The 25152-nt window shown below is 48.7% G+C and overlaps 2 protein-coding genes across 2 annotated transcripts in view; both read left to right on the top strand.

Annotated features, from left to right (window-relative positions):
- LOC108495067 (DENN domain-containing protein 1A) overlaps positions 1 to 13530 on the top strand; it is a 142129-nt gene extending 128599 nt beyond the window's left edge. The window contains exon 20 of the mRNA XM_017810332.1: positions 13438 to 13530. Coding sequence (XP_017665821.1) covers positions 13438 to 13530 — 93 coding nt within the window. The remainder of the gene's footprint in view (positions 1 to 13437) is intronic.
- LOC108495066 (DENN domain-containing protein 1A-like) lies at positions 13457 to 23669 on the top strand. Its single transcript, XM_017810331.1, has 4 exons — positions 13457 to 13526; positions 17782 to 17910; positions 19853 to 20114; positions 20299 to 23669. The coding sequence occupies exons 2-4, from the start codon at positions 17795 to 17797 to the stop codon at positions 21583 to 21585; spliced, it is 1665 nt and encodes a 554-aa protein (XP_017665820.1). The 5' UTR covers positions 13457 to 13526; positions 17782 to 17794; the 3' UTR covers positions 21586 to 23669.
- Positions 23670 to 25152: the final 1483 nt, after the last annotated feature.

Here is a 25152-nt window from a genome sequence, read left to right as displayed (position 1 = left end):
TTTTTAGAGAAATACCTATGAATAGAAACCAGTGGCTGCACTGACTGTTCAGGCATTAGGGCTACATGAGATGATCAGTGCTCAGAGCAGTGTTGTCTGTATCATTTTAGAAATAGATTTATTTCTTTCGGAACTTTCACCACTGTGCTAAATGTAAGTTCTTGAAGACTTTTTGTAAGGCAGATTCTCTTCCAATTAAGTATTTGCAGTAGTGATTTATTTTTCCCTTACTTTCTGTGCCAATACAGTTGAGAGGAATTGGGGCTACTGGAGGAATGCAGCCATCTAGCTCCAGCAGGGACATGTTACATTTCATTTGAAGCAGGCAGAAATCGGATAATATTACAATTTATTTTCAGTTTTTTCTTTAGATTTTTATGAGGGATGGCTGGTTCAAACATTTTGGTAGATTAATGAAATATATATTTGAGTGGTAAGTGCAAATTTACATTCATGAGGTTTCCTAACAGTCACTTTCAAATTTTTTAATGATCCCTTTCTGCGTGTCAAAAGAAACACACATCAGCTCTGCCGGCCCCTGGCTGTGGTGAGAGGCTCGCTGGCCAAATGCTTATTGCTGTCATTGCATTACAAGTGTTGGGCTCCCAAAACTGATGTGACTTAGCAGTTGTAGGGCTCTCCCCCTCCCAGCCTTTGTCCTGGCTCGGCTCTGCTCTTCCTGGTAGCCCGGTGCCAAACGAAAATGCAACCCCCACTTCCATTGGAAAGGAAAAGATGTTCGGGTTTATGAAATATAGATTAAGGCTTTGGGGAGGAAAAAAAAGCAGCAGCATTTACTGGTTAAATGGGAGATGGCTTCTACCTCGTGATTAAAGGCAGCGATTTTAGTGTCACTTGTAACGCTGCCTGGAATGCAGAAGGTGGGAACAATTAAAGAGCCGCGAGCGTCGGCGCTGGGGCTGTTTGTGCGCTCGCAGCCCGGCGAGGCGCAGGATGAAAGCTGCCTGGCCATTGTCCCCGCTGCCTGGCCATTGTCCCCGCTGCCGGGCCATTGTCCCCGCTGCCGGACCATTGTCCCCGCTGCCGGACCATTGTCCCCGCTGCCGGGCCATTGTCCCCGCTGCCGGGCCGTGCCGGGCTGGCACGGGCGCTGGAGATGCGGCAGCGGGTCAGCCCGGCCGGCGGAGCGGGGACAGCTCCGCGCCCGCCGCGCCTCTAATTGAGACGTGCTGTCAAAGTGACAAACACATTTGCATACACTCGATTTATTTTCCTCGGAAAGGTCTGCGGGCTGCTGTTGGTTGAACATTCTTAATCAGCTCGCTGTAAGTGAGCCGGCAGCGAGCTGTCCTGTGCTGGGGGCTTCTCTTCATTACATGACAGATTAGCTAAAGGGGGATGGGCTGGGGAGCCAGCAGCAACCTTTAATTTTAACTCATTATCTCTCACCCTATAGTGAGTGGCTTTCCAGCCTTTCCAAACACAGTTGTGTGTCTGCAGTTGTGAGGCTACAAAAAATATCAGTAAAATACGTTGAAATGCCTTTGGAGGCACAGCACCTCAGCTGATGGTGCACCAAAATTTAGTGGTAATTATCTGGGTGAGATCCCCCAGCTCGTGGCTCATCCTGGCGAGTGGTGATCGGGCATCCTTGGAGAGCCTTCTTTATCATGGAATTGTTTTAATGGTGCTCTCTGTAATACTCAGGCATTGTGGGGAAGCTCTCCTTGATGGTGAAAAGAAGGATTTTAGCCAGATAGCCTGGGGCAGTGCCATAAAGATTTAAACAAAGTGTTCTTAGTAAGACACCAGGAGACCAAGTGGGAGGGTGGGACCACAGCTTTTCTTTGGTGTGCCTTTGTGTGCTTTTCGGTTTCCCCAGGGTGTTCCTTTCCTGTTGACTCTTGGATCAACCAAACACAGGGCTGTCACCACGGACTTCAGGGCAATCCAACTGTACTCAACAAGTAGCAGGAACTGTACAGACCACTCAAGGTTTAATGAGGGGGGAGAACAGGGAACAATTTTCAAGGCAAGGACAAGATTCAAATGAATAGTTTGTAGTACTGAATAGTGCTCTCTATTTTGGGGAAAAGTAAGGTTAATTGTTATGGAAAACCTAATGCTACAGAAAACATCCCTTATGGTGCTGGGTCGATGGTTGGACTTCATGGTCTTGAAGGTCTTTTCCAACCTTAATGATTCCATAAATGTCTTATTACTTGCTTTCTTCTAGTTTTTGTCATAAAAACTGGCCAAGATGTACTTAGAGCATCAGAGCACATGGTGCATATTCAGCTGCCAGGGCTGTCCTTGGGATCCTTCCCAGTGTGCCAGGCAGGGCAGGCACTGGAGTGACCATTGACAGGGCAGAGGGACACTCTAACACAGGTGATGTTTCCTAGTTTCCACACCTCACTCCAGCTCTTTAGGTAGAGTGCACACGTCTGCCTGTGTTGTCTTTGAGCTGTTTGGAGAATAAACACGACACAGAGGCTGTGACTGTTCTGAACACGTGCCCTGTCAAACAAGCAGCTGTTGGGGCTCCTCTGGCAGGACCCACAGGATCACACAGGATGTGCCCAGTCTTCCCACCAGTCTGTGAGAGGGTGTGTGAGCACATGGGGAGAGCCCCAGGGCTTTAAAAACAAACCTACACTTAGGAACGTTCTCCCTCTGGAGCCTTTCCACAATCAGGAGCATGACTGATCTAGTAAAATTAAACCAGCAAATGATAGGCTGCCAGAAACATCACTTGTTGGGAAAGGGAATCATTTCATTAGAAGCAAGTGATCCTGCCAGTTCTGTGCAGTTCTCTAATTGTGTCTGTTATAATTGGAATGTCTTTTGTCAGCCTAGCTGTGTTTATGTTTCTGTGACTTGTTTTTATTTACCAGCAAATAGGATATTTTATTCCATTTTTACACCAAAAGGTAAAGCTTAGCAACATACAAAAGACTCTTGAAGTATGTCTTTGGTGAAGAGATTCAGTCCTGTTACACTCTTGATGCAAACTACAGAGAGTCAGTGCTCTGGGGGTGATGTAGATAACTATGAAACAAAAGGAAAGTACTCTCATGTACTAAAGCAGCTTTAGTCTAACTGTGGAAAGGCTTCTCCAGCTTCTCTTCCCACCTGATCCTGACTGCTGTTAAACTTTTGCAGGCCATAACATGGAAACTGCCATCTTCTTGGCTGTTTTGGTCCCATTTGCTGTAAATGAACGTGTTCATTTTTCCTGTTCACGATCTGCACTTGGACACACAGAGCAAACAGCTCTGCTTTGCAGGGCAGGGCTCTTCTTCCAGGAGATTAAACGGCATTAAGAGGTCAGGGGGAAGATGGGAGAACAGCAGCCAGCTACATTCCAGGAATGCAGCACTGGATGGCTGAGGCCAGAGGCAGCAGAGGAGGGATTATCTCCGGGGTAAAAGGGATGAAGCAGGGAAGGGAGGAAGGCTCCTTTGCCAGACCCTGTGACTCCCTTCACACCCAGGTGCATCGGAACAATAGCAGATTCCCCTGGATCACAGCAGGCATTGTGTGCCACTGAGGTAGAAACCAAAGGGGAAAGGGGAAAACAAGTTCATTTGCTAATATTCATGCAACTGTGTGCTCTGGCTGCAGAGCAGCCTCCTCTCCTGGCCACTCGGGGCTGCTCGGGCAATAGTGGGGCCTTCCTTAGGAACAGGAGCCTCCCTTCCCCTCTGCCCACAGATGAGCAGTGTGGGCTCCCTGTTCCTTTCTGTGCAGCCATGTGGAGTTTCCTCCCTCTCTCCATTTGGTTCTTTATGGATTTAGCAAAAGTATAAGCCTAGTTCTTTAAAATTTTTTTGTCTACAAAAAGCATATCTTCTACCCTCGTTTCTTCCCACTCCTTTCTTTGACTGTTCCTTTCAGGAGGGAATTCAGTTGCTCGGTAAGAGTCACCTTGCAAGAAAGGCACATGGTGTGGTCCAGAAGCACTGGTCCACCTAATGTCTGCTTGAGGCCACTCAGATGTCCCATCAGGTTCCTGGGGGACAGTGTTCTTAGGCAGAGGAGTAAAATCAGTGTCAGTGGACGAGACAATAATGCATTGGATTGAACTCTGCTTTGGGCAGAAATGGCGATCCTGGGGCGGGAGGGACGAACTGAAAGGCCTACACTCCTCATGTGTGTGAATGTGTGTAAATGTGTGCCCAGGGGGCCTGGCACACTCCTCAGGAAGGTGTTCAGCACTGCAGAGCCTGCCCAGGGGCTCCTGCCTCTCCTGCTCCCTCTGCCCAGGGCTTTCTAACGAGCACCCCAGTGCTGTGTTCCCCTCAGCTGCTGCAGCCGTGCGTGGCCCCGGGGCTGTGCAGGAATTCATGCTTTGCAGCGGCCCCAGCCCTGCACCCAGCAGGTGTGTTCATCCACAGAAAAGCACATTCCAGACTATGGCTTTTCCAACTGTCTTGGTACTTCAGGCACTGCTTAAACAGGGATGTTCAGAATAAATGTACTGCCCTGGGTACACTGTGTCAGCTGCTGGAACACTGGATGTGTGCAGGGAACACTCTGCTGGAGCGACCTCCCAGGGCTCTGTGACAAGGGATAGCAGCTGTAACATGTCTGCAGCTTCCTTGTTAGTCCTGTTATGCTGAGGAACCCGTAAATATCTTGTAGAGAATATCTTGGTCCATCACTGCTGGCATGTGGAAGAAGAGTTGTGCTTTATAAATAATACATGCATATAAAATAAATACATCAGTACATGCAAGGCTAACCAAATCACCTAGATTGACAACTGAGGAGAGCTCGGAGTGTCTTATGGGTGACTTGCTTTTCTACCAATGTAGATCGGCATCCAGAAGCTTCTTATGTATTACTTATGAAGCTGATACATGCAGTTAGGCCAGAACTGTCTGAACTGACCTCTGGGCCACTGGATTAAACCCGAAGATTAAAGGGAGAGAGTATGAGAAACATATGATGGTTGTACCCGCTGACCCTGCTGTGGCTGCGGGCTGGGCCAGGCTGTCGGCCCTGCCCAGAGCTGGGCTGGTGGCACAGTCACAGAGCTGGCAGTGCCATGTGCAGGCAGGGCAGCCAGGTCCCCTGGGGGTGAGGACAGTGTCCCCCAGCCAGGCAGCCCCAGGGAGCGAGGAAGCTGAGCCAGGCAGAGAGTCATCCTGTTTAGAGAACTGATAAATGAGAGACCATCTCTTCTTTTGTCGGTTTTTATTCTGTGCAAGTATTCTGCTTGCTAGAGAGGAATAGCTGTTAGGAGATAATAAGGAATATGTCCATTTTCCAACATTTTAAATCGTGTGGGTTGCATGATCTCTTTCATTTGAATTCCAGCATCAGGCCCACGGAAAGCCAGTGTAAAGCTGACAAAATGACCAGTTAAAAAAGAAAACACGCACAAACAACGTGGCTTTTTTCTTTATATTTCATATTGCGTTGCTGGATTTTCCAGTATTTTAAATGAAAAATATATGTAGTTAGTTCCATGTTGACAATGTCCTTGAGGATTTGACAGTGAGATTTTCCAGCAGTTGCTCTTCGTTAGAATCCTGGTGGTGTTTAATAAGGCAGCCAAACTGCTGGCACCTCGGGCTCGTGTTTGTTCTCCAGGGCTCGGGGCTGCTGCAGTAAGCACATCGACCAGGGCTGATCATTACAAGGGCGTACGCCACCAGGAATAAAAATGTCACACGTTCTCCCATCTCACAGCAGTACAAAATGTCAGTCCTGTCAAACAGACATTGCAGGTAGCTCTGAGCAGTCGGTACAAATTGGGAAGCCGAATATTCCCCCAGCTTTCTGATATTCTTCATCTGAAGCAGAAGAAAAACAGTTGTTAACCTATTAGCTGTGATTTTAAACTCTGCTGAGGTAGTAGATGGATAGGCTTTAACACAGGGATAAATATATTCTGTGGGTCTGGGATTTTTTGCAATGTCTCTCCGTCCATGTATGTTGAGAAACAGACAGAGTGAAAACAAGCCACAGCAAAATGAGCCTCATTTTGGTAGAAGTCATTTGAGATTCTCTCTCACACTCTTCTGTGTTTTATCTCTGTGAACAGTTCTATAAAAACCCTCCTTGCTGGTTTGCTGTAATCCAGACAGGGCCTGGTTCAATGGGTTAAGGGAGTTTGCCTTCCTGGCCCTTCCATCGTGCATAATGTCACATTCAGGATTTTATTCTCTTTCTGGACAAGTGAAGGTTGTGCTGCTTTCAGGGTAAGGTCACTGTGAGATGGAGAGTCCATAGGATGTGTTCTTTCTGGTCTAGCACCAGAACACACCAGTGTGTTCCCTGAGTTATCCCTCTAGGATTGAGGCGTGGATATTGTCAGTGCAGGACTCTGCTGTTACTGCAGGGTCCAGGAAAAAATCTGGTGCAAAGGATGAAGGGCAAAGAGGTGCCAGAATATTAAAGAAATAACACAAAATTATAGCCAGTCCCCAGTGGTTGCCTGAGGGGACGAGGAGAGCAGTGAAAGGGCTGCAGTGTTCTGTGTCAGAGAACGGGACTCACAGGCTGTTCTGGGTGTAGGAATGTCTTTGTTTTTTCTGTGACACCTTCTCAGAACACAGAACTGGGGGGTGTGTTTAAAGCAGTGAATCCCTTGCCCAAACAGCAGTGACTGTGGAGCAGGTTGCCAGAGGAAGGCCCAGCAAAGAGCAGGGATGTGACAGGAGGTGCCAGTGGATCAGAGCCCTGGCCTGTCGTGGCCTGGGTAGCACCTGTCTGCAGCAGGACTGGATCAGCTGCACACAACAATGGAACAACGTGTGTGAGGCTTCTTCGAACCAGAGTGACTCTGAACTAAGTGTGTTGTGTTCTGCAGGCATCTGTTTGCTGTGGGGAGAGATCCCTCCTGCACATAGCTCTGTGTGCAGTGGCTCTCAGACTGGTCTGCAGCACCTGGGCTCTGTGCCAGGGAAAGAAGAGGCTGTTGACAGGCGTCTCCTTTGGAAAATGTCAGGAGTCCTCAAACTGCAAAGTGTCAAATGATATCAGTTTAATGGTTAAGGGGGTATTTTACATTTTTTAGAAGAGCTGAGTGTACTCCCACCAATACAGGTGGGAGGAGGTCAGGGCTGATTTTCAGCTGCACAGCAGACAGAGAGGGGGAGAGGAGAACTCAGTGGTCACAGTCTGAGGTTTTGTTGGTATCACCTTTGGTGGGATTTGCTGCTTGTTTGCGTAGGGCAGGAACTTTCCTGTCACTGGGGCTAGGAAGAGATCAAAAGTCTTGACAGGTCTTTAAACCACAGACACCATTACAAGTTAACCAATCCTACATAATATTCCTCCCATCTACATCACAGAACAGCACATGCTGCTTTGGGCATGGCCTGTTCCAGTCTCCTCAGCACACAGAGAAAAATATATCCATGGAATTCTCAAAATTCTTCCCTTTTTTTCCTGTAATTGCAGACAAAAGAAATAAGATACCATTCAGCTCTACAGCCCAGGAGTTTATGATTTAAGCCATGTGTTTTTAGAATAGCATCAGTTATCAACAATAATAATCCACAGTAGTGCACCTGTGGTTTTAGGATTTTGGCTTTAGGCATTGCTACATTTTTGCCAGACTCGTTCTACCTTCCCAATCTACAAATGTGCCTTGAAGAATGAGGCATCCCTTAAAACATGGAGATTATTTTTATCACAGGACCCAGCAGATTTCTGTTGAAGTATTTCAGAGTGTAAATTAAAAATATATGCTGTAAAGCAGACACTGTTCCTGTCATCCCAGTTTGTGAGCTGTACATATGGGAGTATGTAAAAAGCAGAGTGTGCTGTGCAGGGATCTGGATGGATAATAAAACAGCTGCCTCGTAGATTCCATCTGCTTTCTGTACTGAATCTTTTTAGGTACCAGACATTTTTCAGTGTTGTTATTTTCTCCCTTTTTTTGTTTTTAATTGAGTGTTCAGTTGAGGTCCAGCACATTGTCCCAAAGCACTGCAGATCTCTTGCAGCCTGATGTGTGTGAGCCTGGGCACATTCAGGACAGGGCATCTCTCTCCCATGTCTGATTGGCTTGAAAACATACCAGCAGCTTTTAAACCAGTCCTGCATTTCAGAAGGAAGTGGGATATTCATGTAGAAAAGCTTTGTTTTGGAAATCATTGGAAACACCCCTCACTGCTAATTGAGAAACGCTTCTGTCTACACGTACTGACAAACCAGTTTTCATCTGGTTGTGTTTTCTTTATGCATTTCTCTCTGGTTGCACTTGTTGCTGCACATGAACCAGCACCTCTAATGTACTCACAAAGGCTCTGTTTTGAATACCACTTTAAAAAAAAATCTCAAAAGACGTCCACAATTAGTTTGAGATAATGCTCTGCTCACGAGCTGTTACCTCACAGACCAAAAATGATCTTTTTGTAATGTTTTCTTTAGTATAAAAAACCTAAATAGCTGTGCTGTGAAAGTTCCCTGGGCATATAATAGCTACTTTATGAGATGTGGGATCTGTAATTTTTAAGTAGTATTTTGATAGTGTAAAAAGGAATATAAGATTTTTCTTCTTCCAGCATCTCATAGCTTAAGTCACTTGTCTGATAATTAGTAAACCAGTGCCAGATCTGCAGCCATAAAATTGGCTTTCTGCAAATTTTCTGTCCTGTTGCTTTAGAAGTATTTCGAACAAGACAATTAAGCAAATATCCAGAGGAAAAAGGTATGCTGGTAAACAGCTACTGGTGAGGAAGTGCTAATTTAGACATTTCTCCCCTTCACAGAAAACAAGAGTACACACATTTAGGACGGTACCTAGAGCAGCAATTTAACAGCTTTTAGCACTGTAGCCCTGTGCTGGTTCCTGCCCAGCCTCCTCACAGCCCAGGTAATTAAGTTGATGTTCCAACACAGCTTCACCTGCTGACCTTTCAGAAACAATGTGTTTTGCTGCATTAACAAATTAACTTCAAATCAGTGGCTCTTCCAGTAAATATGGTGTGCACAGAGTTGGAACACGCTTGCCTGTCCCGTTGTGGTGGCAGACAGTGAGAGCAACGCTGGAAATGAAGCCCTGTTACCGAGGGTGTCGTGCCCACTGCCCCCTGCCTGCTCTGTGCTGCCCAGCACTGATCCAAGCCATCCTATTGCCCTGGGAATGTGCAGCTTGGCTCACTCTTCTGCTCAGATCTCTTCAGGGCTCAGAAATGCAATACATCCGAGGCCTCAAAACAAACTGTGTTCCTGGTAGCACTTCAGTGGGTAAGATAAATCTGAGTGTGAGTTGGATTTGCCTGTGTTGTTACAAGCACTGGGGTCACAGTTCTGAGAGTTAACACGATGCCTGTTTAGAAGTCCAAGAGACACAAAAGTTTCTACACCTTTAATCTTTTCCCAGAGCAGCATTTGTATGTGTCTTTATTGTGGAAACACATAGAATTATTTTTTGATCAGAGATGAAAGCTTAATCATGTGTGATATCTAAATCGCAGCTGGAAAAAATAATGCAGTGACAGGATAAGGATATGAAAGTATTGTCACCTGCAAAGGAGTAGTTTGTTGTAATATAAATGCATTGGGTATTTGTAGTGTATTTATTTTCACTTACACAGAGCTAAAGAAACACTTGCACAAGTAGTTTTGAGTTCCAGGCCATGTCGTCTGGGCAGTGCATTCCGACCTCGAGCCAGGACAGGAGCTGAGCACGTGCTCACCTCCAAGTGTATGGAAAGTTTAACTGGAAGGTTTTTCCCGTGCTCTTAAATGTCTGGTTTGAGGCCTTTCCCATAACCCTTCACAAGCACTGAAACCACTCTTGAGGTTTTAGTGAAAGCATTTTTGAGTATCCTGCTCTCCCTTGGCATAAATGTAGTCTAGAACATTTGAACCTCGAGGGCCACGAGTCCCCCTTGAGCATCTTTGTTGTCTCAGTAAATTTTGGCTGACTGGTCTGGAGTGCTGCTCCTGCTGCCTTTGGTGTGACAGCAGCTGTGTCCAGCCCACGTCAGCAGCAGACGTGGGGACCTGTCCTTTCGTGGCAAGTCTCAGGTCATGGGATTTGCCACTGTTTTGGAAAAATCAAATAAGGAAAAGGGCCTTTCGCGAGGTGAGTATGAAGGTGAAGGCCGTGCTGTCAGCTGCCCGTGCCGCCTGTGCCAGGAGGTGGGAGTGTTCCCTGCAGGTGACTTTAATGCAGTTTCCACTTTGCCGCCGCAGCACAGACTCCGCCCGCCCCGGCCGCCGCCCCCCCGGATCCAGCGCTCGGCCCGGCCCGTGAGTAGCTGGGGTTTGTCTCCCTGCACAGCTTAACCCTGCCTGAGCTGCCTCCTCCAGCACTACTAAACCTGGCCCTGGGACTGTCCAGCTGCACAAGCCGCGTGTGAGCTGTGCTCCTGACTCTCTCTCAGCCCGGCACCCGGGGGGCTCTGCTTCTCTCTGGAGTCCTGCAGCTCTGGGCAGCTCTGCAGGTAACGGGGCTGCTCTGCCAGGCTCCTCTGACCTCTGCGGGGATTGCTTACCCAGAAAGCCCTGCTGGGCTGGCAGAAGTTTTTAGCCAGTGAGCTTTTGAAGACTTGCACTGAACTCAAATATGAAAGGAAGCAGAAGTCTGAAGAGAAAATATTTATTCTCTGCAAGTTATGCTTTAAATTACTTTGGGATGCTTAATTCTTCTCCATGGGACAGCTGTGTGAGTAGAGTTGAAGAAAGCAGGTGGATGTTTGGGCAGTAGGACACTGGTACCACACTGTGGAGGACATACACTGAGTCATTCCAGTGTAAAACAGGCATGGCAGGTTGGCCAGGGGAAGGGACTCTGCCATGGAAGGACTGCACAGAAATTACTGGCAGTGCAGTACCTGTCCTGTGTTAGGCAGGGATACCTTATTTCAGCAGTTTTTGCCCCAAAACGCTCCCTGTAGGACAGTTGTTATCTATGAACTCTGCCAGATGGCTTTAAAACTGGAGACTCTGCTGGATCTGCACCAAATTTTTATTTTTTGTGGTAGGGCAGGCAACGGGTATCAGTTTAGGAGGGGTGTTGGTTTTTGCAACAGCCTTGGAAGATATTTATGTCTATTCAGGACTTCAGCTTCATGAATATAATTCCCCCAAATCATCTTACTTCTTGCTTCCTTACACATACACACATGTTCATGAGAAAGAGAGAGATGCAAGTTTTCAAATCTAGTCTTGCTAAAACTTGTTAAAATATGGATGAGCAGGTAACTGGTTAACAAGTGCACTTGGGTGTGTGTTTTAACTTTTGATCTCTGGTGCATGTTACTGTGTTAGATTTCAATAGCATGTGTTTCTTCTCCTCCTTCTTAACTCTGGGTGTCCAGCTTAACAGAGTCACTTCTATGGATTTTTGCTCTGAAGATTTCTGTTTTCTGTGTTTAAAAAGGAGCACTGACTATGTTTATGTGTGTTCTGTTAAATGTGATTGCCATGGGAGACTCCCCCAGGTTGTTCCACCAGGATCAGACGTTCCCTGTTCCGTGGGGTTCCTGTGGTGCTTCAGTGCCCTCGTGTTCCATGGCTGGCAGGTGTATGAGGGCATGTTGTGATTCCTCTGCACCAGAGCTGCTGAACAGTGTTGTTCAGATGGAGTCATTTATGACACGGGTTTATTACGTTTATACATTTATTACATGCTAAGACTGTTTAATCTCCCAGCTGTAGTGCATTAATAGTCCTCCCTGTGATGTGTTTGGTTCAACTGTCTTTGCTCCCAATGTGATTGATAAAAGGTTGGAAATGTAATAATGAAAGCTCCTGTTGCATTCATCTGGCTGTGTCAATAAGTGGAACAGAAAGGCTTCATTCATCAAGAGGAAATTCAAGATAAATGTAAATGATTATAATCACTCCCAAAAATATGCTTGTACCAAATATACATAAATTTGTTGTTGTTCAGAACTGTTATTTGGCTTTTAATAGTTGAAACACATTTGTGTGTGTGTAAATAATACTTTGTGCAGCTGCTTTTCCCCTCTCTCAGTCTTGGCAGCTATTCCAGAGGTGGGTACCAGCAAGTCAGTGATCCTGGCCTTGTGCACAAGCACTGAGGGAGGACAGGTCCCTCTGCTCTTCCAACTAGGGCCACATAAGAGCAGAATTCCTGGGAAATTCTTACTGCTGCAGGGAGGACTCCATGGGCACTGGTGCTTGCAATATGAGTCACTGCTAATAATAAAGCCAAAAACACACACCAAAGAAAGGCTAAGGAAGCAGAACAGAGATGTTCTTTGCATTCTGCTGATTTGGAAATGAGCTGTGGTGGTATTATGAAAGAGAGAGGGTTGTTGCTTATAATTAATGGAGATCTGTTTGGTCTAACAGTGGCTGTTTGGAAACTTTATTCAATTAGAAAAAGTTAAAATATAATAATTATGCCTAATGTTGATGGGGACAGTAATAAGCACATTCAGCCCTTCTGCCCTGGGAGTTTACCTTTGTTCTTTTGGCAGTGTGCTCACGTAATTGGATTTCTTTGATACTTTTGCATTTGATAAGCATTTAACCTTGCCTGTTTTTCTATGTGAGGCTCAAAATCCAGCAAGGAATGACTTGATTCCCGGCTTTTCCTGCAGTTCCCCCTGAACAATGCCCTAAATCCCCCTTGGCACGTCACCCTGCTCTGCCCTGGGCCGGTGGCCCCCGGGGCCACCCCAAACTGTGCTCTGTGCCCCTGCTCCCAGCACACCCCCAGAGGTGAAAGTGTCCCCAGCCAGTGACACCCAGCTTTGCACATCAGCTCCCAGCTCCCGTTTAATTAAACAGCTGCTTTCTCCCTCTCCTTCCCCCTTCCTCCGCGGTGCTCCCCTCTCCCCGGCCCTCCTGCCTCACTCCCCCCTCTCCTCTCTCGTCTCTGCCTGTTTTATCAGCCCTAATGAAGCAGTATTCTTCATCGATCCTGCTGATTGCCAGCCCATTCCTTTTGTTTGTTGGCACCGAGCCATTCTGCCGCGCTCTGACAGCTCAGCTCCTCTAATTAGCTCTGTTGTTCTTTTCCCCATGTTTCACCACGTTGCAAGTTCAGTTGAAGTTGCCACAAACTTAATCCTTCCATTCCTGCCATAAATTCACATTCTTAAGCCGTCTTTATTGTAGAGAGGAGCAGCCTTGTGTGGGGACTGATCTCCAGGACCTTAACATCTGACCTTTTCATAAGCCCTTTTTCCTAAGAAATAGTGGCAATACAGCTCTGGATTTCTCTATCATATCTGCTGTGCACCATTTCCTTTGAAATGAAAATTCAATGCAATAATGCTGCTGCTACCTTCTGCATGCTGCTGTGCAGGGCAGGAGCACTGCACGTGATCTGATAGCTTTTTCCTGGCTGGAGAATTTGAGGTTTATGTGCCTGGGAAGAAAAATACAAAAAAAAAAAAAAAAAAATTTAAAAAAAAAATTTAAAAAATTCCTCCCCCAACAAATAATAATTAAAATGATGTGTGTTTGGGATTTGTGTCTGGTGTTGGATCAGGTGAAGTGTTTGATCAGAGGTCTCTGTGTGTGTAACAGGTTCGCCCCCCAAGGCCTCATGTTGTCAAGAGACCCAAGAGCAACATCGGAGTAGAGGGACGCAGGACGTCGGTTCCCAGCCCAGAACAGTAAGTGCTTTGCTGCCCTGGCACTCACTGAAGGAGGCATTGAAAAATACTGCAGATCAAAGTTATTTTTTAACTTAACAAAAAATGGGATTTTTAAAATTTTTGTAACATTGTAGAGGAAGTGTGAAAAGGCAAGAAATCAAAGTTTGCTTATGAGAAGATTCTGGTTTGCCAGGTCGCACACAGTGGCATCAGCGTGGTCAGTGAGATTCTCAGGTGTTGGAGGTTTGTTCATCTCTGAGTTGGTTTGTTTTGCACTTTTCTTTGAAGGTCATGGTCAGGCACAGCCCTGCAGACCCAGCCTGCTTGCCAGGCTGTACCTGGGAGGTTCAGACCTGCCTGTTCCAGGGTGATGGCACAGAGGGCTGTGTCTGCTGGCAGAGGGCAGCACCAGGAGGGCTGTGAGGAGCTCTGTGCTGAGGGCTGGGAGGGCTTCACTGGCTGCCACAGTACCAGCAAATTCATCACCCCTTTAGCTGTGACAGTAAAGGGGTGACATTCCAAACCAGCTGTGCTGCTGCAGCCCAGTGCTCCTAGATAAAACATGTTGGTCTCCAACATCTGTCTGGTGTGTCCAAGCAGTGTGTGCTGTTACCTTGGAGAGGCTTTTTCAGCTGGTTTCACAGGTGTTACATATACCAGGACTTTTTACAGAGCACCCAGTACTGTGTGGGTGCCTGAGGAGTTAGCAATGGGCCATCAAGGGAGACCCTGAGCAGAGACTGGGTGTATTGGACTTGCCAGCACAGCCCAGGGGACAGAGCTGTGTGTGACAGACACAGGGGAGGCTGTACCGTGTGCACTTGGGAGCTGCAGTTGTTGGTTCTCTGGGGTTGTGGCTGCTCAGCTGCTCACGAGCTGAAGGTCCCAGCACCAAGTTCTGCTGGGCACAGCCTGGCATTAGCTGCAGTTCTTAAGGGTCCCAGTAAGGAGGTTCCACCCCTCAGCTGGGAATCTGGGGAGCTTAAGGACTGTGCCTTTTGGTTGGGTGTCCCTCACCCCCCAGAGTGAAGAGCACGGGCAGCTTTTCCCAGCCTCTCCAGGTGGGGAGATGCCCTGGCTCTTACCTGAGCAAACGGTCTCTGTTCAGCGTTATTTGCCGTTTTCCAGCAGTTATTTGCCGTTTTCCAGCAGTTATTTGCCGTTTTCCAGTGGAATTTGGTTGCCCTCTGGTGGAGCAGATGCAGAGCCTGCAAGGGGCCCGTGCTGGCCCTGCTCTGAGGTGACAGGGATTTTTAAACTGAAAGCATTTCCTTACTATTTGATCTGCATGGAGGTGGAGGATAATTGAATCAGTGTCACATTTCTGCGTGTTCATCTGGAGGGTTCTGCACTTTGGGTTCCAAAGCTGCTGCCATTCCAGGGGGCTCACTGCTAACGTGCATCTTCAGTTCCTGCCACCATCAGACCACAAATTAACAGAAACATGAATTTTAACCATACTATTTATACACCACAATATATATTTTCACTTGTGTTACCTGGTAGCGTTGGAGGTGAGGAAATTTATATCTTTAGTTACCTGAGTTAATTTTTTTAGTATGTATAAAAGGAAAGCATTGTTTTGGGGGTGTCTGTGCTCATTTTCTAATCAATTAAAGCACACTGGGGCAGGAGCAGTGACTGCAAAGAACACCCAAGATCGTGGCTCATGTCTGTTGTTAAACCAGTGTGTTTAGAAGAGTCAGAATTGTCAGTGATTTTTTCTTCTATTTCAATAGAAAGTTTATTTCTTTAGAATTGTATCAATAACTCAAGGTTTGTGATGTTTGATTCTTAAAAATTTGTCCTTAATCTAAAATTTATAATTTTTAAAAAGCTTTTCTAGCTCTAAGGTAACAGGAAGAGTTTGCAGATGAGAGCTCAGGAAATGCTGCATTACCAGCCAGGGCAGCCCTGACACTGGGCTGTGCCTCCTTAAACACAAATGAGCTGGTCACAGAAATAAGGTGTTGCATTTTCAGCAGACAGGCAGATTTCTGAGAGCTCCCTTTTACACCACAGCGAGATTTCCTATTAGCTGTGGAATAGGCTCTCCAGAGTGCTCTGGGATGTCTCCCAGCTGGCTCCCAGGGCCTGTGGAGCGGGAGGAAATGGGACGGGGCAATCAGAGGGTCGGGCTCCCAATTACCGGGTGTCAGAGGCCCTGGGGTGCTGTGACAGGTCATTATGGCCCTGCCCCAGCCCTGGGCACTGGCACAGGAGCTGCTGCATTCCCTGTGTCCGGGGGAACAGGCTGCAGGGCCGTGCTGGGCATCACCAGCATTTGGGATGGAGTCAGTTGTGCTGTGCTGGATGGTGCAGGCTCGTGAGGCACATTAAATTCCAGGTGTAACCAGGCTCTCAGGGCTCCCCCACACAGCATCTGGGGATGGGAAGGTTTTCCATGGCCTCACTGCAAGCAAGGAGCTCTGATAGTGTTCAGGATCTGCAGGAAGGGATTCCAGGGGTAGGTCTGAGCTGTGTTCAGGTGGAAGAGTTCCCAGGTAATCCCCTCAGTCCCAAATCTCTTATTTCATACCAGCAGGAAAAAGCCCATGCATCCAAATCCCTCGTTCTCTGCATTTCACTAAGAGGCACAGATTCCTTAATTCCCTAGAGCTCCTGTATGGCTGTTCTTTACAAAACTATACCAATAAAAAATTATTCTCCCTTAGATTTGGGAAGCTCTTTTTAGGAGGATAATGTCAAGTCCATAGACCCCTTTGTGCCATAATGCCTGTCCTCAGGAAAGAGCAACACTGTAATCAAATACACAAATTTAATTTTCCCATAACTGAAACATCCTTTAAAATTATCGCAGAATTCTCCTTATTAATTCCCATATCCTGCACTCCCGTTTTCTGTACGTATTTTTTTTCTATCTCAAGTACATTTAGGTGTCAATTAAATTTGAAATATCTACATTTGTCAGCATTTCATTTTTGGCCAGCGTGATGTGCCGCTGATTTGTCCATGCATCCTGACACATGAAAAAAGCTGCCGAGATGCAGATCTCCCTCATTAAGCGGGAGCCCGCCGTGGCGGCGGTGCCGGCGCCGCTCTGACACGGTATTTACGGGAGCGGGCGCTGTCAGCGCTGTCACCGCCGCAGGGACACCCGGGCTGTGCGGGGCGGGGACTGCGCTGGGGCACGGACACGGCCCTTCCCTTATCCCTTACCCTTTTCCCTTTCCCTTCCACTTCACCTTTCCCTCTTCCCCTTTCCTTCTTCCCCTTCCCTCTCCCTTTTCCTGTATATATATATCTATATCTATATCTATATATATCTATGTGGAAATTCAGTGTCACATCACATTAGATTTTCTGGACTCATGTTAAATGGTAGCTTACTCTCCTAAGACACAAAGACGTGTATCTGAGTTCAAAACACGAGTATTTATTAGGTGTCTTTGCTTTCTGCTTTATTTTAGGTAGAGCCTTTTATTAATGTAAATTGATTTATTTTTTTTTTTAATCAGAGTCACTTTCTAAAAAGAAAAAAAAAATTAAAAAAATGTTCTAACCAATGGTTCCCACTGCAGTGGCCTCCCCTCCTTTCCCCTGGATACCTGTTACAGCAGGAGAGGGGAAAGCATAGCAATGCCCCAGCTTTCATGGAGTAAGGCAGGCTGATTTAACACCATCAGCTGCAGCCACTGCCACCTGTTAGAGACCTTGTATTAATTAGCTCTGTCCTGATTGCGAATAAACATTCATTGGCAGTGGCAGTGTCCAACTTCTCCTTTTCTGAGCTAATCTTTAAGAAATGATTTTCAGTTTACCAGAGAGGAAAGAAACGTATACTGGATGTTTCATATCCATCCTTGGGCAGTTTTGATTTTATTCTAGAGTGAAGCAGTTTTAGTATGAAAAACAGGTACAGGTAGGAACTGATACCTGGAGTCAGCTCCTGTGGATGCCAGGCTAATGCCAGTGTAAGTGTCTGTGGAGCAGCAGGGAGATGTGATGGGTGTTTGCTTGCAGCCAGAGCTCCGAGCCGTGTGTCTGAAGAACAAGGAGATGCCCAACACCAGGGAATGTGGTGGGAGATGGGTTTGTGTGGCACCTCTGCACTGTGCTGTGACTGCAGCTCACAGGGCCCTTCCCGACCCCATGGCACCCTGGCCTGTGTAGCAGAGCTGTGGTTTGTGCCCCTGTGAGTCCTGGGCAGTGCAGGCAGCCAGTTCAGGGGGGTTTGGAGCCTCCAGGTCTCGGGTTCTCTCCTCAGGAGCTGCAAGCACTCGGTAACTGCCTTCTCTCTTCCTGTCCCCAGCCTGGTAAAGCCCATGCGACACTATACTGTCTTCCTCTCGGAGGACTCCTCTGATGATGAGTTTCAGCAGGAAGAGGATCCTGTCTCTGGCTTCTCTGAAAACTTTTTCTTCTCCGCTCCTTTCGAATGGTCTATCCTTTACTCTTTGGTTGTGCTCGTGCCGGCTGCCAACAGTGGGTTTTGCATTGCTCAGGGTGCCTGCTCCTGTACTGGCATTTTGGGAATGCTCCTGTGGTCTCTTTACAGTGCTTGGTGAATGTCCAGCATCTCTCCTGCTTGTTTGTTTTGGTGTTGAGCAGCATGCAAAAGCATCCTCCTGCATGAACCACTGCAGCAGCCCACAGCCTACTGGAGCTCTGTGGGATGTCCCCCTGCCATTTGTCCTTTGTTCCAACGTGCTGCTCGTGCTCCTGTCCAGGCCTTCTGCCACTCTTCTTTGTGCGGTGCTACTGTGATCTTGGGTTGTCCTGTGAGCCTTGTTCCGGTGTTTTTTGGTTGTCCTGTGAGCCCTGGTTCAGGGCAGTAACCAGCCTTCTCCAGCGTCACCTGTTTGATCCCAGCCTCTGGTCTGTCAGGTCCCACATCCCTGGGGACTCCCCGTGCACGTGTCCTCCCAGGGCAGTGGGTACAGACTGACAATTACACAGGGAACAGGAGGTTTGTGGGGTTTGTTTGTATCCACCTTTTGAACTGGAACTTGTGGTACAGTTTAACAAATGCAGTCACTGGCTTGACCAGAACCTGCAGAAGAGGTTCCAGGGCACTGTGAGCCACTGCCTCAGAAATCCGTGTGGTGCCAGATCCAGGCAGTTCAGGAGCTGGAAGGTGGATCCCGGTCCCACTGGAGCAGCTGGAGCCTGCTGGCCACAGCTGGTTGGACCAGGCTGGAGAGGGAGGCTCCAGTGTGACAGGGGGTCTGCAGGTCCTGACATCCAGTGTGTGCTGCAGAGGGCAGGGTCAGGCTGACGGGAAGGGACGGGACTGCAGGTGGGTGGGATGGGGAGGTTCAGTAGTAAAGGGTCACAAAAATGTTCCCCTATGATGTTTGGGGTGGAGGAGGCCAGTCCTGTTTGCAGAACGTTGCTCAGGGGGTTTGCAGTGTGACTCAGTGCAGAGCACACAGGTGAGACTGAAGGCACGACCAGGGTTTGAGATCCCCCTTCCCAAGGCCATGTCCCATCAGTGTCTGCCTTGTACCTGCAGTCTCACACTCCTGGGGTTGGCTGTGCCTGCTGTGTGTGCTGGGAGTGCAGTGAGCTGGGCTCTTTGGGAATTTGCATGATATAGATGCATTATGATAAAATATGGAAAGAGGAGGAGGGTTCTTCCATAGGATCTGTTTTTGCAGGTCTCACAAATATTTTCTTTTAATTGAAAGCTTGTTTAAATGCCACAGTACAACCAGCTGCCAGTCAAGTGCCAATCCCCACAGCCATGTGTGGCACTTGCTGTTATTAATTGGATGCACATCGTGCTGCTGTTCTCTGTACACACCAAAATGCAAATGTGCTGGTTCATTTTTTTTGCTGAGGTTTGTGCAAGAGAAGCATCCTGCTAACTCAGCCTGGGCTAGGAATGTAAAGGAGGTGTCTCCATAATGGATTGTGCTGTTTCTTGATAAGATGACACCAGTGAAATCATTGGAACTCTGCACAGTGTTCCCAATTATTGCAGGAAAACACTGAATTATGTTGTGTGCTGAGTTGGCTCAGAGCAGGAGGCTGGAAGTGCCTGCAAACACAGGCCATGCCCGGCCTGAGGGGAGCATGGAGAGCTGGCAGCCGTTATCCCTGCCCCCAGAGCTCCCTGCCCGGCCTGGCTGTACCTGCATGAGCACAGCTTCCCTCTGAGCACTTCCACCGGGCCTTGCCTGCCTGAACACCCCGGGTGCCAGGGCCCCTCTGCATGTCCCCCTGCCCAGGGGCACTGCCCACATCCTGCCCTGTGTGGGCTCTTGGGCCGGATCGGGCACCAGGAGCTTTCTGTAACTCACCCAGCTCCTTAGGAATAGTGTTTATCACAAAAACATTTCAGAGATGGCCCTTTCCACCGTGCTGTCTGTCCCTGCCAGGCCCCAGCCGTACCGCGCCCTCAAGGAGTCGGACAGCGCGGATGGGGAGGAGCCGGAGCGGGGCAGCCCCGAGAGACCCCGGGAGCCGCTGCCCCCCAGCCCCCTGCTCGCCAGCACGGCCACCGACATCAACCTCCTGCAGGACATCTTCCCAAACCTAGAGGTGGAGTCCCAGCCTCAGCCTCTGAGCCAAGCCAAGAGCCTGGAAGACCTGCGGGTGCCTGCGGAGGAGGCGGAGCAGCGCTGCACCTTCGACTACCAGGTCTGAGGGCTGGGGCTGCACAACCCGGGCTGAGCCTCCCTCAGCCCGTGGGGAACCTCTTTGTGTTGTTGAGTATATCTCAGTAGTAGTAGTAGTAGTAGTAGTAATAATAATAATAATAATAATAATAATAATAATATGTGTTCTGGGCAGTCAAAGTTACATTTCTGATGCTTTCTTGCAGAGAATGGACTTGGGTGTGTCCGAGAGGAGCAGGATTGTGCCAACCATGAAGCTGTCCCACCCCTACAACAAGCTGTGGAGTATGGGCCATGATGATATGGCCATTCCCACCAAGTATTCCCAGAGCTCACCAGAAAGGTCCCTGAGTGCCCTGGGAAACATGCCCCCAGTCACCAGGAGACCCCGGAGCAGGGACAGTGGTCTGGCTCCCACAGAGAAGGATGAATCCAATCCTGCCATTCAAGGGAACATCACCATTCCGAGGCCACAGGGAAGAAAGACTCCGGAACTGGGGATAGTGCCACCACCACCAGCACCCCGGGCGTCCAAGCACCAGACTGCAGCGGGGTCAGGGGAGACCCTCCCCACTCCCAGCCGGGTCTCTGATCTTATCCCGGAGCCCTTTGGAGCGGGACACGTGTCCTTAGAGCCTGAAATCCAGCAGTCTGGGAATTACTGCCCTCACCCATCTCAGCTGCTGTCCAGTGCTGGCAGTGCTGCCGAGATGCTCCAGCCTGTCAAGGTGCAGGCAGAAGGTGCAGGTAAGGACAGTGACTTCCTGCTGGACCTGCTGGACCCGCTGCGAACGGCGGGCTGGGAGGGCCGGGCCCCGCGAGGGCCCCCCAGCCTGCACAGCCCGGCCCCCACGGCTGCCTTTGGCCTGGGGGGAAGTGACTTTGTGCCTCCTCCAGCTGCACCATTTGTCCAGCCCCTGGGCTACCCTTCCCCAGCCCCACCACCTTTTCTACAGGCATCCCCTAATCCCTTCACCCAGACACTGCCAGGAGCCCTTCCAGTGTCCCTGGTCAGACCCCCGAGGGGCTCCTTCACCCCCTCCCTAGGTCACGCCTACAGCTCCAGCTTCATAACACCCGGTGGCTTCTACCCACCACAGAGACCTCAGCCCAACCTGTCAACTCTGTCCATGCCAAACCTGTTCAGCCAGGCTCCAGCTGTGCCAGCAGCTGGTTCCCTGCTCCTGCAGAGCCCTTCTGCAGCCAGTTCCCTGCAGGCAGCGTGTCCCAGCGGGCCCCCCAAGCCCCCAACGTTACAGGTGGGCCAGGCCAGCACCAAGGTAGATCCCAAACAGGCTCTGGCTCTCCTGGCCAATGAACCCCCTCTGCTCCCTGCCAGGCCAGCCAAGGGCTTGGAGGCAGTGTTACTGTCCTCAAAGTCTGAGGAGACAAAAGATCCATTTGAAGATCTGTTAAAAAAGACCAAGCAGGACGTGTCACCCACGCCAGGTAAGGTGGAACAGCTCAGAAAGCGATGGGAAACCTTTGAGTGACACTCGATGGCCTTGGTGTCCCTTTGGGAGTGACAGAGGGGTTTTGGTTTTTTTGAGCCAGCATAAACCAAGCATTTCTTTTACAGAAGGCTGAGCCAGGACAGCTGCAGGACCATCACTGAGCTGCAACTCACACACGAGGGGGTTTTGCCCAGAGTCCCCCGTTGTCCCCGTCCCTGTCACGGCTCCCTCCCTCCCCACCACAAACCCGGGATTCCTGCACTGACCAAAGCGTGAAGGGAAGGGGGCTGGGTTGGGTTTTCCACACACAGCTTTTCAGGCAGTTCTACTGATGCAGGAGTTACTCCTTCCCTGTGTTTTGAGTCCTTAGCACATGGCACACACTGTGCTGGGGCTCATTCCTGCCTCTGGGAATGGCCCTCAGTTTTTCTGGCACTACACATAGAAAGACAATATTATTTTGTTTCCACAGGCAAAGTGCAGCAAACAAACCTGGCTTGTGGGCTGCACTAAATTAATCCATCAGGGTCTCCTTTGTCCTGTCTTGGAACCCAGAAGCTCTTTAGGTGGTGCTGTGGGATGGGGCTTTGACTCCGGGGCTTGCAGGGGCACAGTTGTCCCAAGGCCCTGCTGCCTCAAAACCACAGCACAGAGCAGCTGCTCGGGGTTTGGTCCTGCGTCTCTGTTGGGAAACTGGAAACACCAGCAATTGTTTTTTGGTTTTTGGGGTTTTTTTTTAAGTTTGTTTTTGTTTAATACATCAGAAAATAGAGGCCATAAAGAGTATCCTAGTTCTTATATATGTGTATCTTAATATTATCTGTCAATAATATAAATGGCAGTATAGGAATGGAATGTAACAATATCTTACTTGATTATTACAAAGACAGGGCAGAATGGGGGGTCCCAGAGTTCCCAGCTCCCCAGGTGTAGTGGGAGGTGGTGCTGGGGGTGTCCCAGAGGGGGATCCAGGGGGGCAGCAGGACACCCCTAGCACTGCCCTGTAGGGCTGGGACCCCTCAGCCCCCCGGGCTGGACCCGCCGTGTGCTGCTCCCGGGACATGGAAAGGGAAAGGGAAGGACAGGGCATGTCCCACGGGGTGTTGGGAGCCCCCTCTGCACCAGTGGAGTTCTGGGGAGACCCCCAGCACCCTGCAGGGCTGTCTCTGCTCCTCCTGCCTCACTGCAGAGGTGCTGTCCTGGGCTGGGTCTGGGACACTGGGGTGTAAAGCTGTCACTCACAGAGGGAATCGTCACCACGGAGCCTTGGCCAAAGGAAATCACCTTGGACACGTGGGGAAATCCTTGTAAAGCTTTACCTGATTTCCAGTGTATCTATTTTATTCATGTAATCTTGGAAGTTTTCTTACTCTGGGGAATGGGAATGGCTGTCTGTGCATTCGGGTCTGGGCAGTACAAAAGAAAAATATTCTCAACAGCTGAAATGGCACCGGCTTGGGAGAGACCACAGAATTCCAGGAATATTCTGTTTCTGTACAGTGCTGTTCCTCTGACAAGCCATTCCCTCGGATTTGTATTTTCTTTTTGTGTTGGAAGACAGATGGGTTTAGTATTGCATAGTAAAATATTTAAAGTCTAAGATAACAGTTCCATTTTATTTTTTACAGTTCAGACTATGAATGTTCTATAATTCAGTGTGGAATTTCAGAGCTCCTTTGCTGTGAGCTGGATGATCAAACTTTCTGGCTCCTGGTGGATGTGAATGGGCACTGGACAGTCAGTCCTGCCTTCACAGGCTCTGTGCTAGAACTGTTAATGTCACACAGGGATCAGACACTGAGGAAGCCCAGTACAGATGTTTAAATCCACTCAGTCCCACTGCAGTTCATGTCCATCTCTGGTTACTTTGTCCATATTATGGATCATTTTATGCCACTGAGTTTTGGACAAGCACTTGGATCATTTTCTAAGTCAGTTTTGAGGCACTGAAGAGAATTAACATTGCACTGAAATGGCATTTATCACCCTCACTTTATTTTGCACCTCTGAGATCCTCTGAGGACAAGGAGTTTGGGACTTTCCTCATTTCTGGAATAGGGTTTGCAAGCAGGAGATTTTTGGGTGTCGCGTAATAAAGAAATCAAACTCTCCCTAGGGCAGTATTGAGGGGGTTTTGTCTTATTTAAACTCAGGAATTCCTAACACGATTCATTCCTAACAGTGCTTGTCTGGGAGAGCAGGCCAGGCTGGGAACCAGCTCTAGGTCTGACATAGAAGGATTTTTGATGTTTTCACTAAATCAGTGTTCCTGATACTATTCATCAGAGACATTATCCTCAACTCTGTCCATGTTCCTCTCCCCACTTTGTGTTTGGTACCATTTCTCTTATTTTAGCTGCCCTTAGGAATAAGTTTATTTAAAAAAAAAAAAAAAAGAAAACCAAACCTCTCTGGAGTTTGTGGGAAAAACAGCCACAACTCAGCATAACCAGCTCTGGTTTTAACCAAATTTTATTGTAAATTTCTGATGAAGGACATTCTAATTATATACAAATTATAAAATTTACAGTTACAAAAGAAATCAGGATCATGATCATTAACTACAGCAAGTCCAATTTTGTGAAAAAATATATTCAAAAATTAAATATCAAAAGAAAGTTCATTATTGAAAAAAACCCAAACCCTCCATAAATTATTTTGCAGAAATGCTCAAGACACTGACAAGAGGATTTTAACACCTTTGCTACTACTGGCTTTGGGTGCTCGAAATCCAAGCAGCTGCTTTGCTGCCCTGAGGAGCTGCTGCCTGGCACAGACAGAGCCCGGGCTGGGCTTTGTGCCCTGTCCTTGCAGTAGCTCAGTGAGCTGAGAACACAGGGCTGGTGTTCCCAAAACACCTGGAGGAACAGGGGTTCTTTCAGCCCCTGCTCCTGTTTTTCCTGTGGTTTGAACCCCACCTGTGGGGTGGAGCAGCAGGACCTGTCCTGGCAGGAGCCCCAGACCCTGAGCCTGCCCTGGGTCATTCCAGCTCGGGATGGGCTGGAGACACCACAGCAACCTTTGCCTCCAGCACAGGGGACCCCAGGGCTGTGCCAGTGACCCCCTGCCCTGACCTGGGGACACCCTGGGGCCGAGGGCAGCTCTTGTTTGTGCCCAGCCCAGCCCGGGCTCCCTCAGTGCTGCTGCCCCAGGAGGGCTCTGCTGGAGCCTCCTGTGCACAGACACTGCTGGGACACCCCCTCACCCCCTCCCCACATCCCACTGCCAGGGGGGCTGGGACAGGGCCCTGTCTCTGCTCTCAGAGGGTGCTGGGGCTCCCTGAGCAGAGCTGGAGGAAGCACAGAGCACACCAGTCCCGTGGGCAGTGACAGCAGCATCACTGCCAGTACACAAATGCAAGCAGGACCCAGCTCCCAGCTGCAGTCAGGGCATCTCTGGCACTACCACATCCAGCTGCTTCCCAAACACAGCCGGGTGGGATCACCACTTGTTCTTTTAACTCCTCCTCAGTATTAGAGGGAACATGAGCTTGGAGACAAAATATCATCTCCCACTCGTTCATTTTTTTCTATTTTCAAACATTTTCATTCTTCTCTCAGCAGCCGCCTCAGTGCAGAGACCTGTTCTTAGCAGACACACCTGTTC

This window comes from Lepidothrix coronata, unplaced genomic scaffold (genome assembly GCF_001604755.1).
Source record: "Lepidothrix coronata isolate B3197 unplaced genomic scaffold, Lepidothrix_coronata-1.0 Scaffold28, whole genome shotgun sequence".
Lineage (NCBI taxonomy): Eukaryota > Metazoa > Chordata > Aves > Passeriformes > Pipridae > Lepidothrix > Lepidothrix coronata.
Note: the sequence above shows the minus strand (reverse complement) of the source record. Positions and strands in the feature narration are given on the sequence as shown.

Bases quoted from the DNA above. Each gene is read 5' to 3' on its own strand.
- LOC108495066 (XM_017810331.1), top strand. From the start codon at position 17,795: ATGCGACACTATACTGTCTTCCTCTCGGAGGACTCCTCTGATGATGAG. The intron at 17,911-19,852 runs GTCTATCCTTTA...TGTCCCTGCCAG, and splicing joins TTCTCCGCTCCTTTCGAATG to GCCCCAGCCGTACCGCGCCC. The intron at 20,115-20,298 runs GTCTGAGGGCTG...GCTTTCTTGCAG, and splicing joins GCTGCACCTTCGACTACCAG to AGAATGGACTTGGGTGTGTC.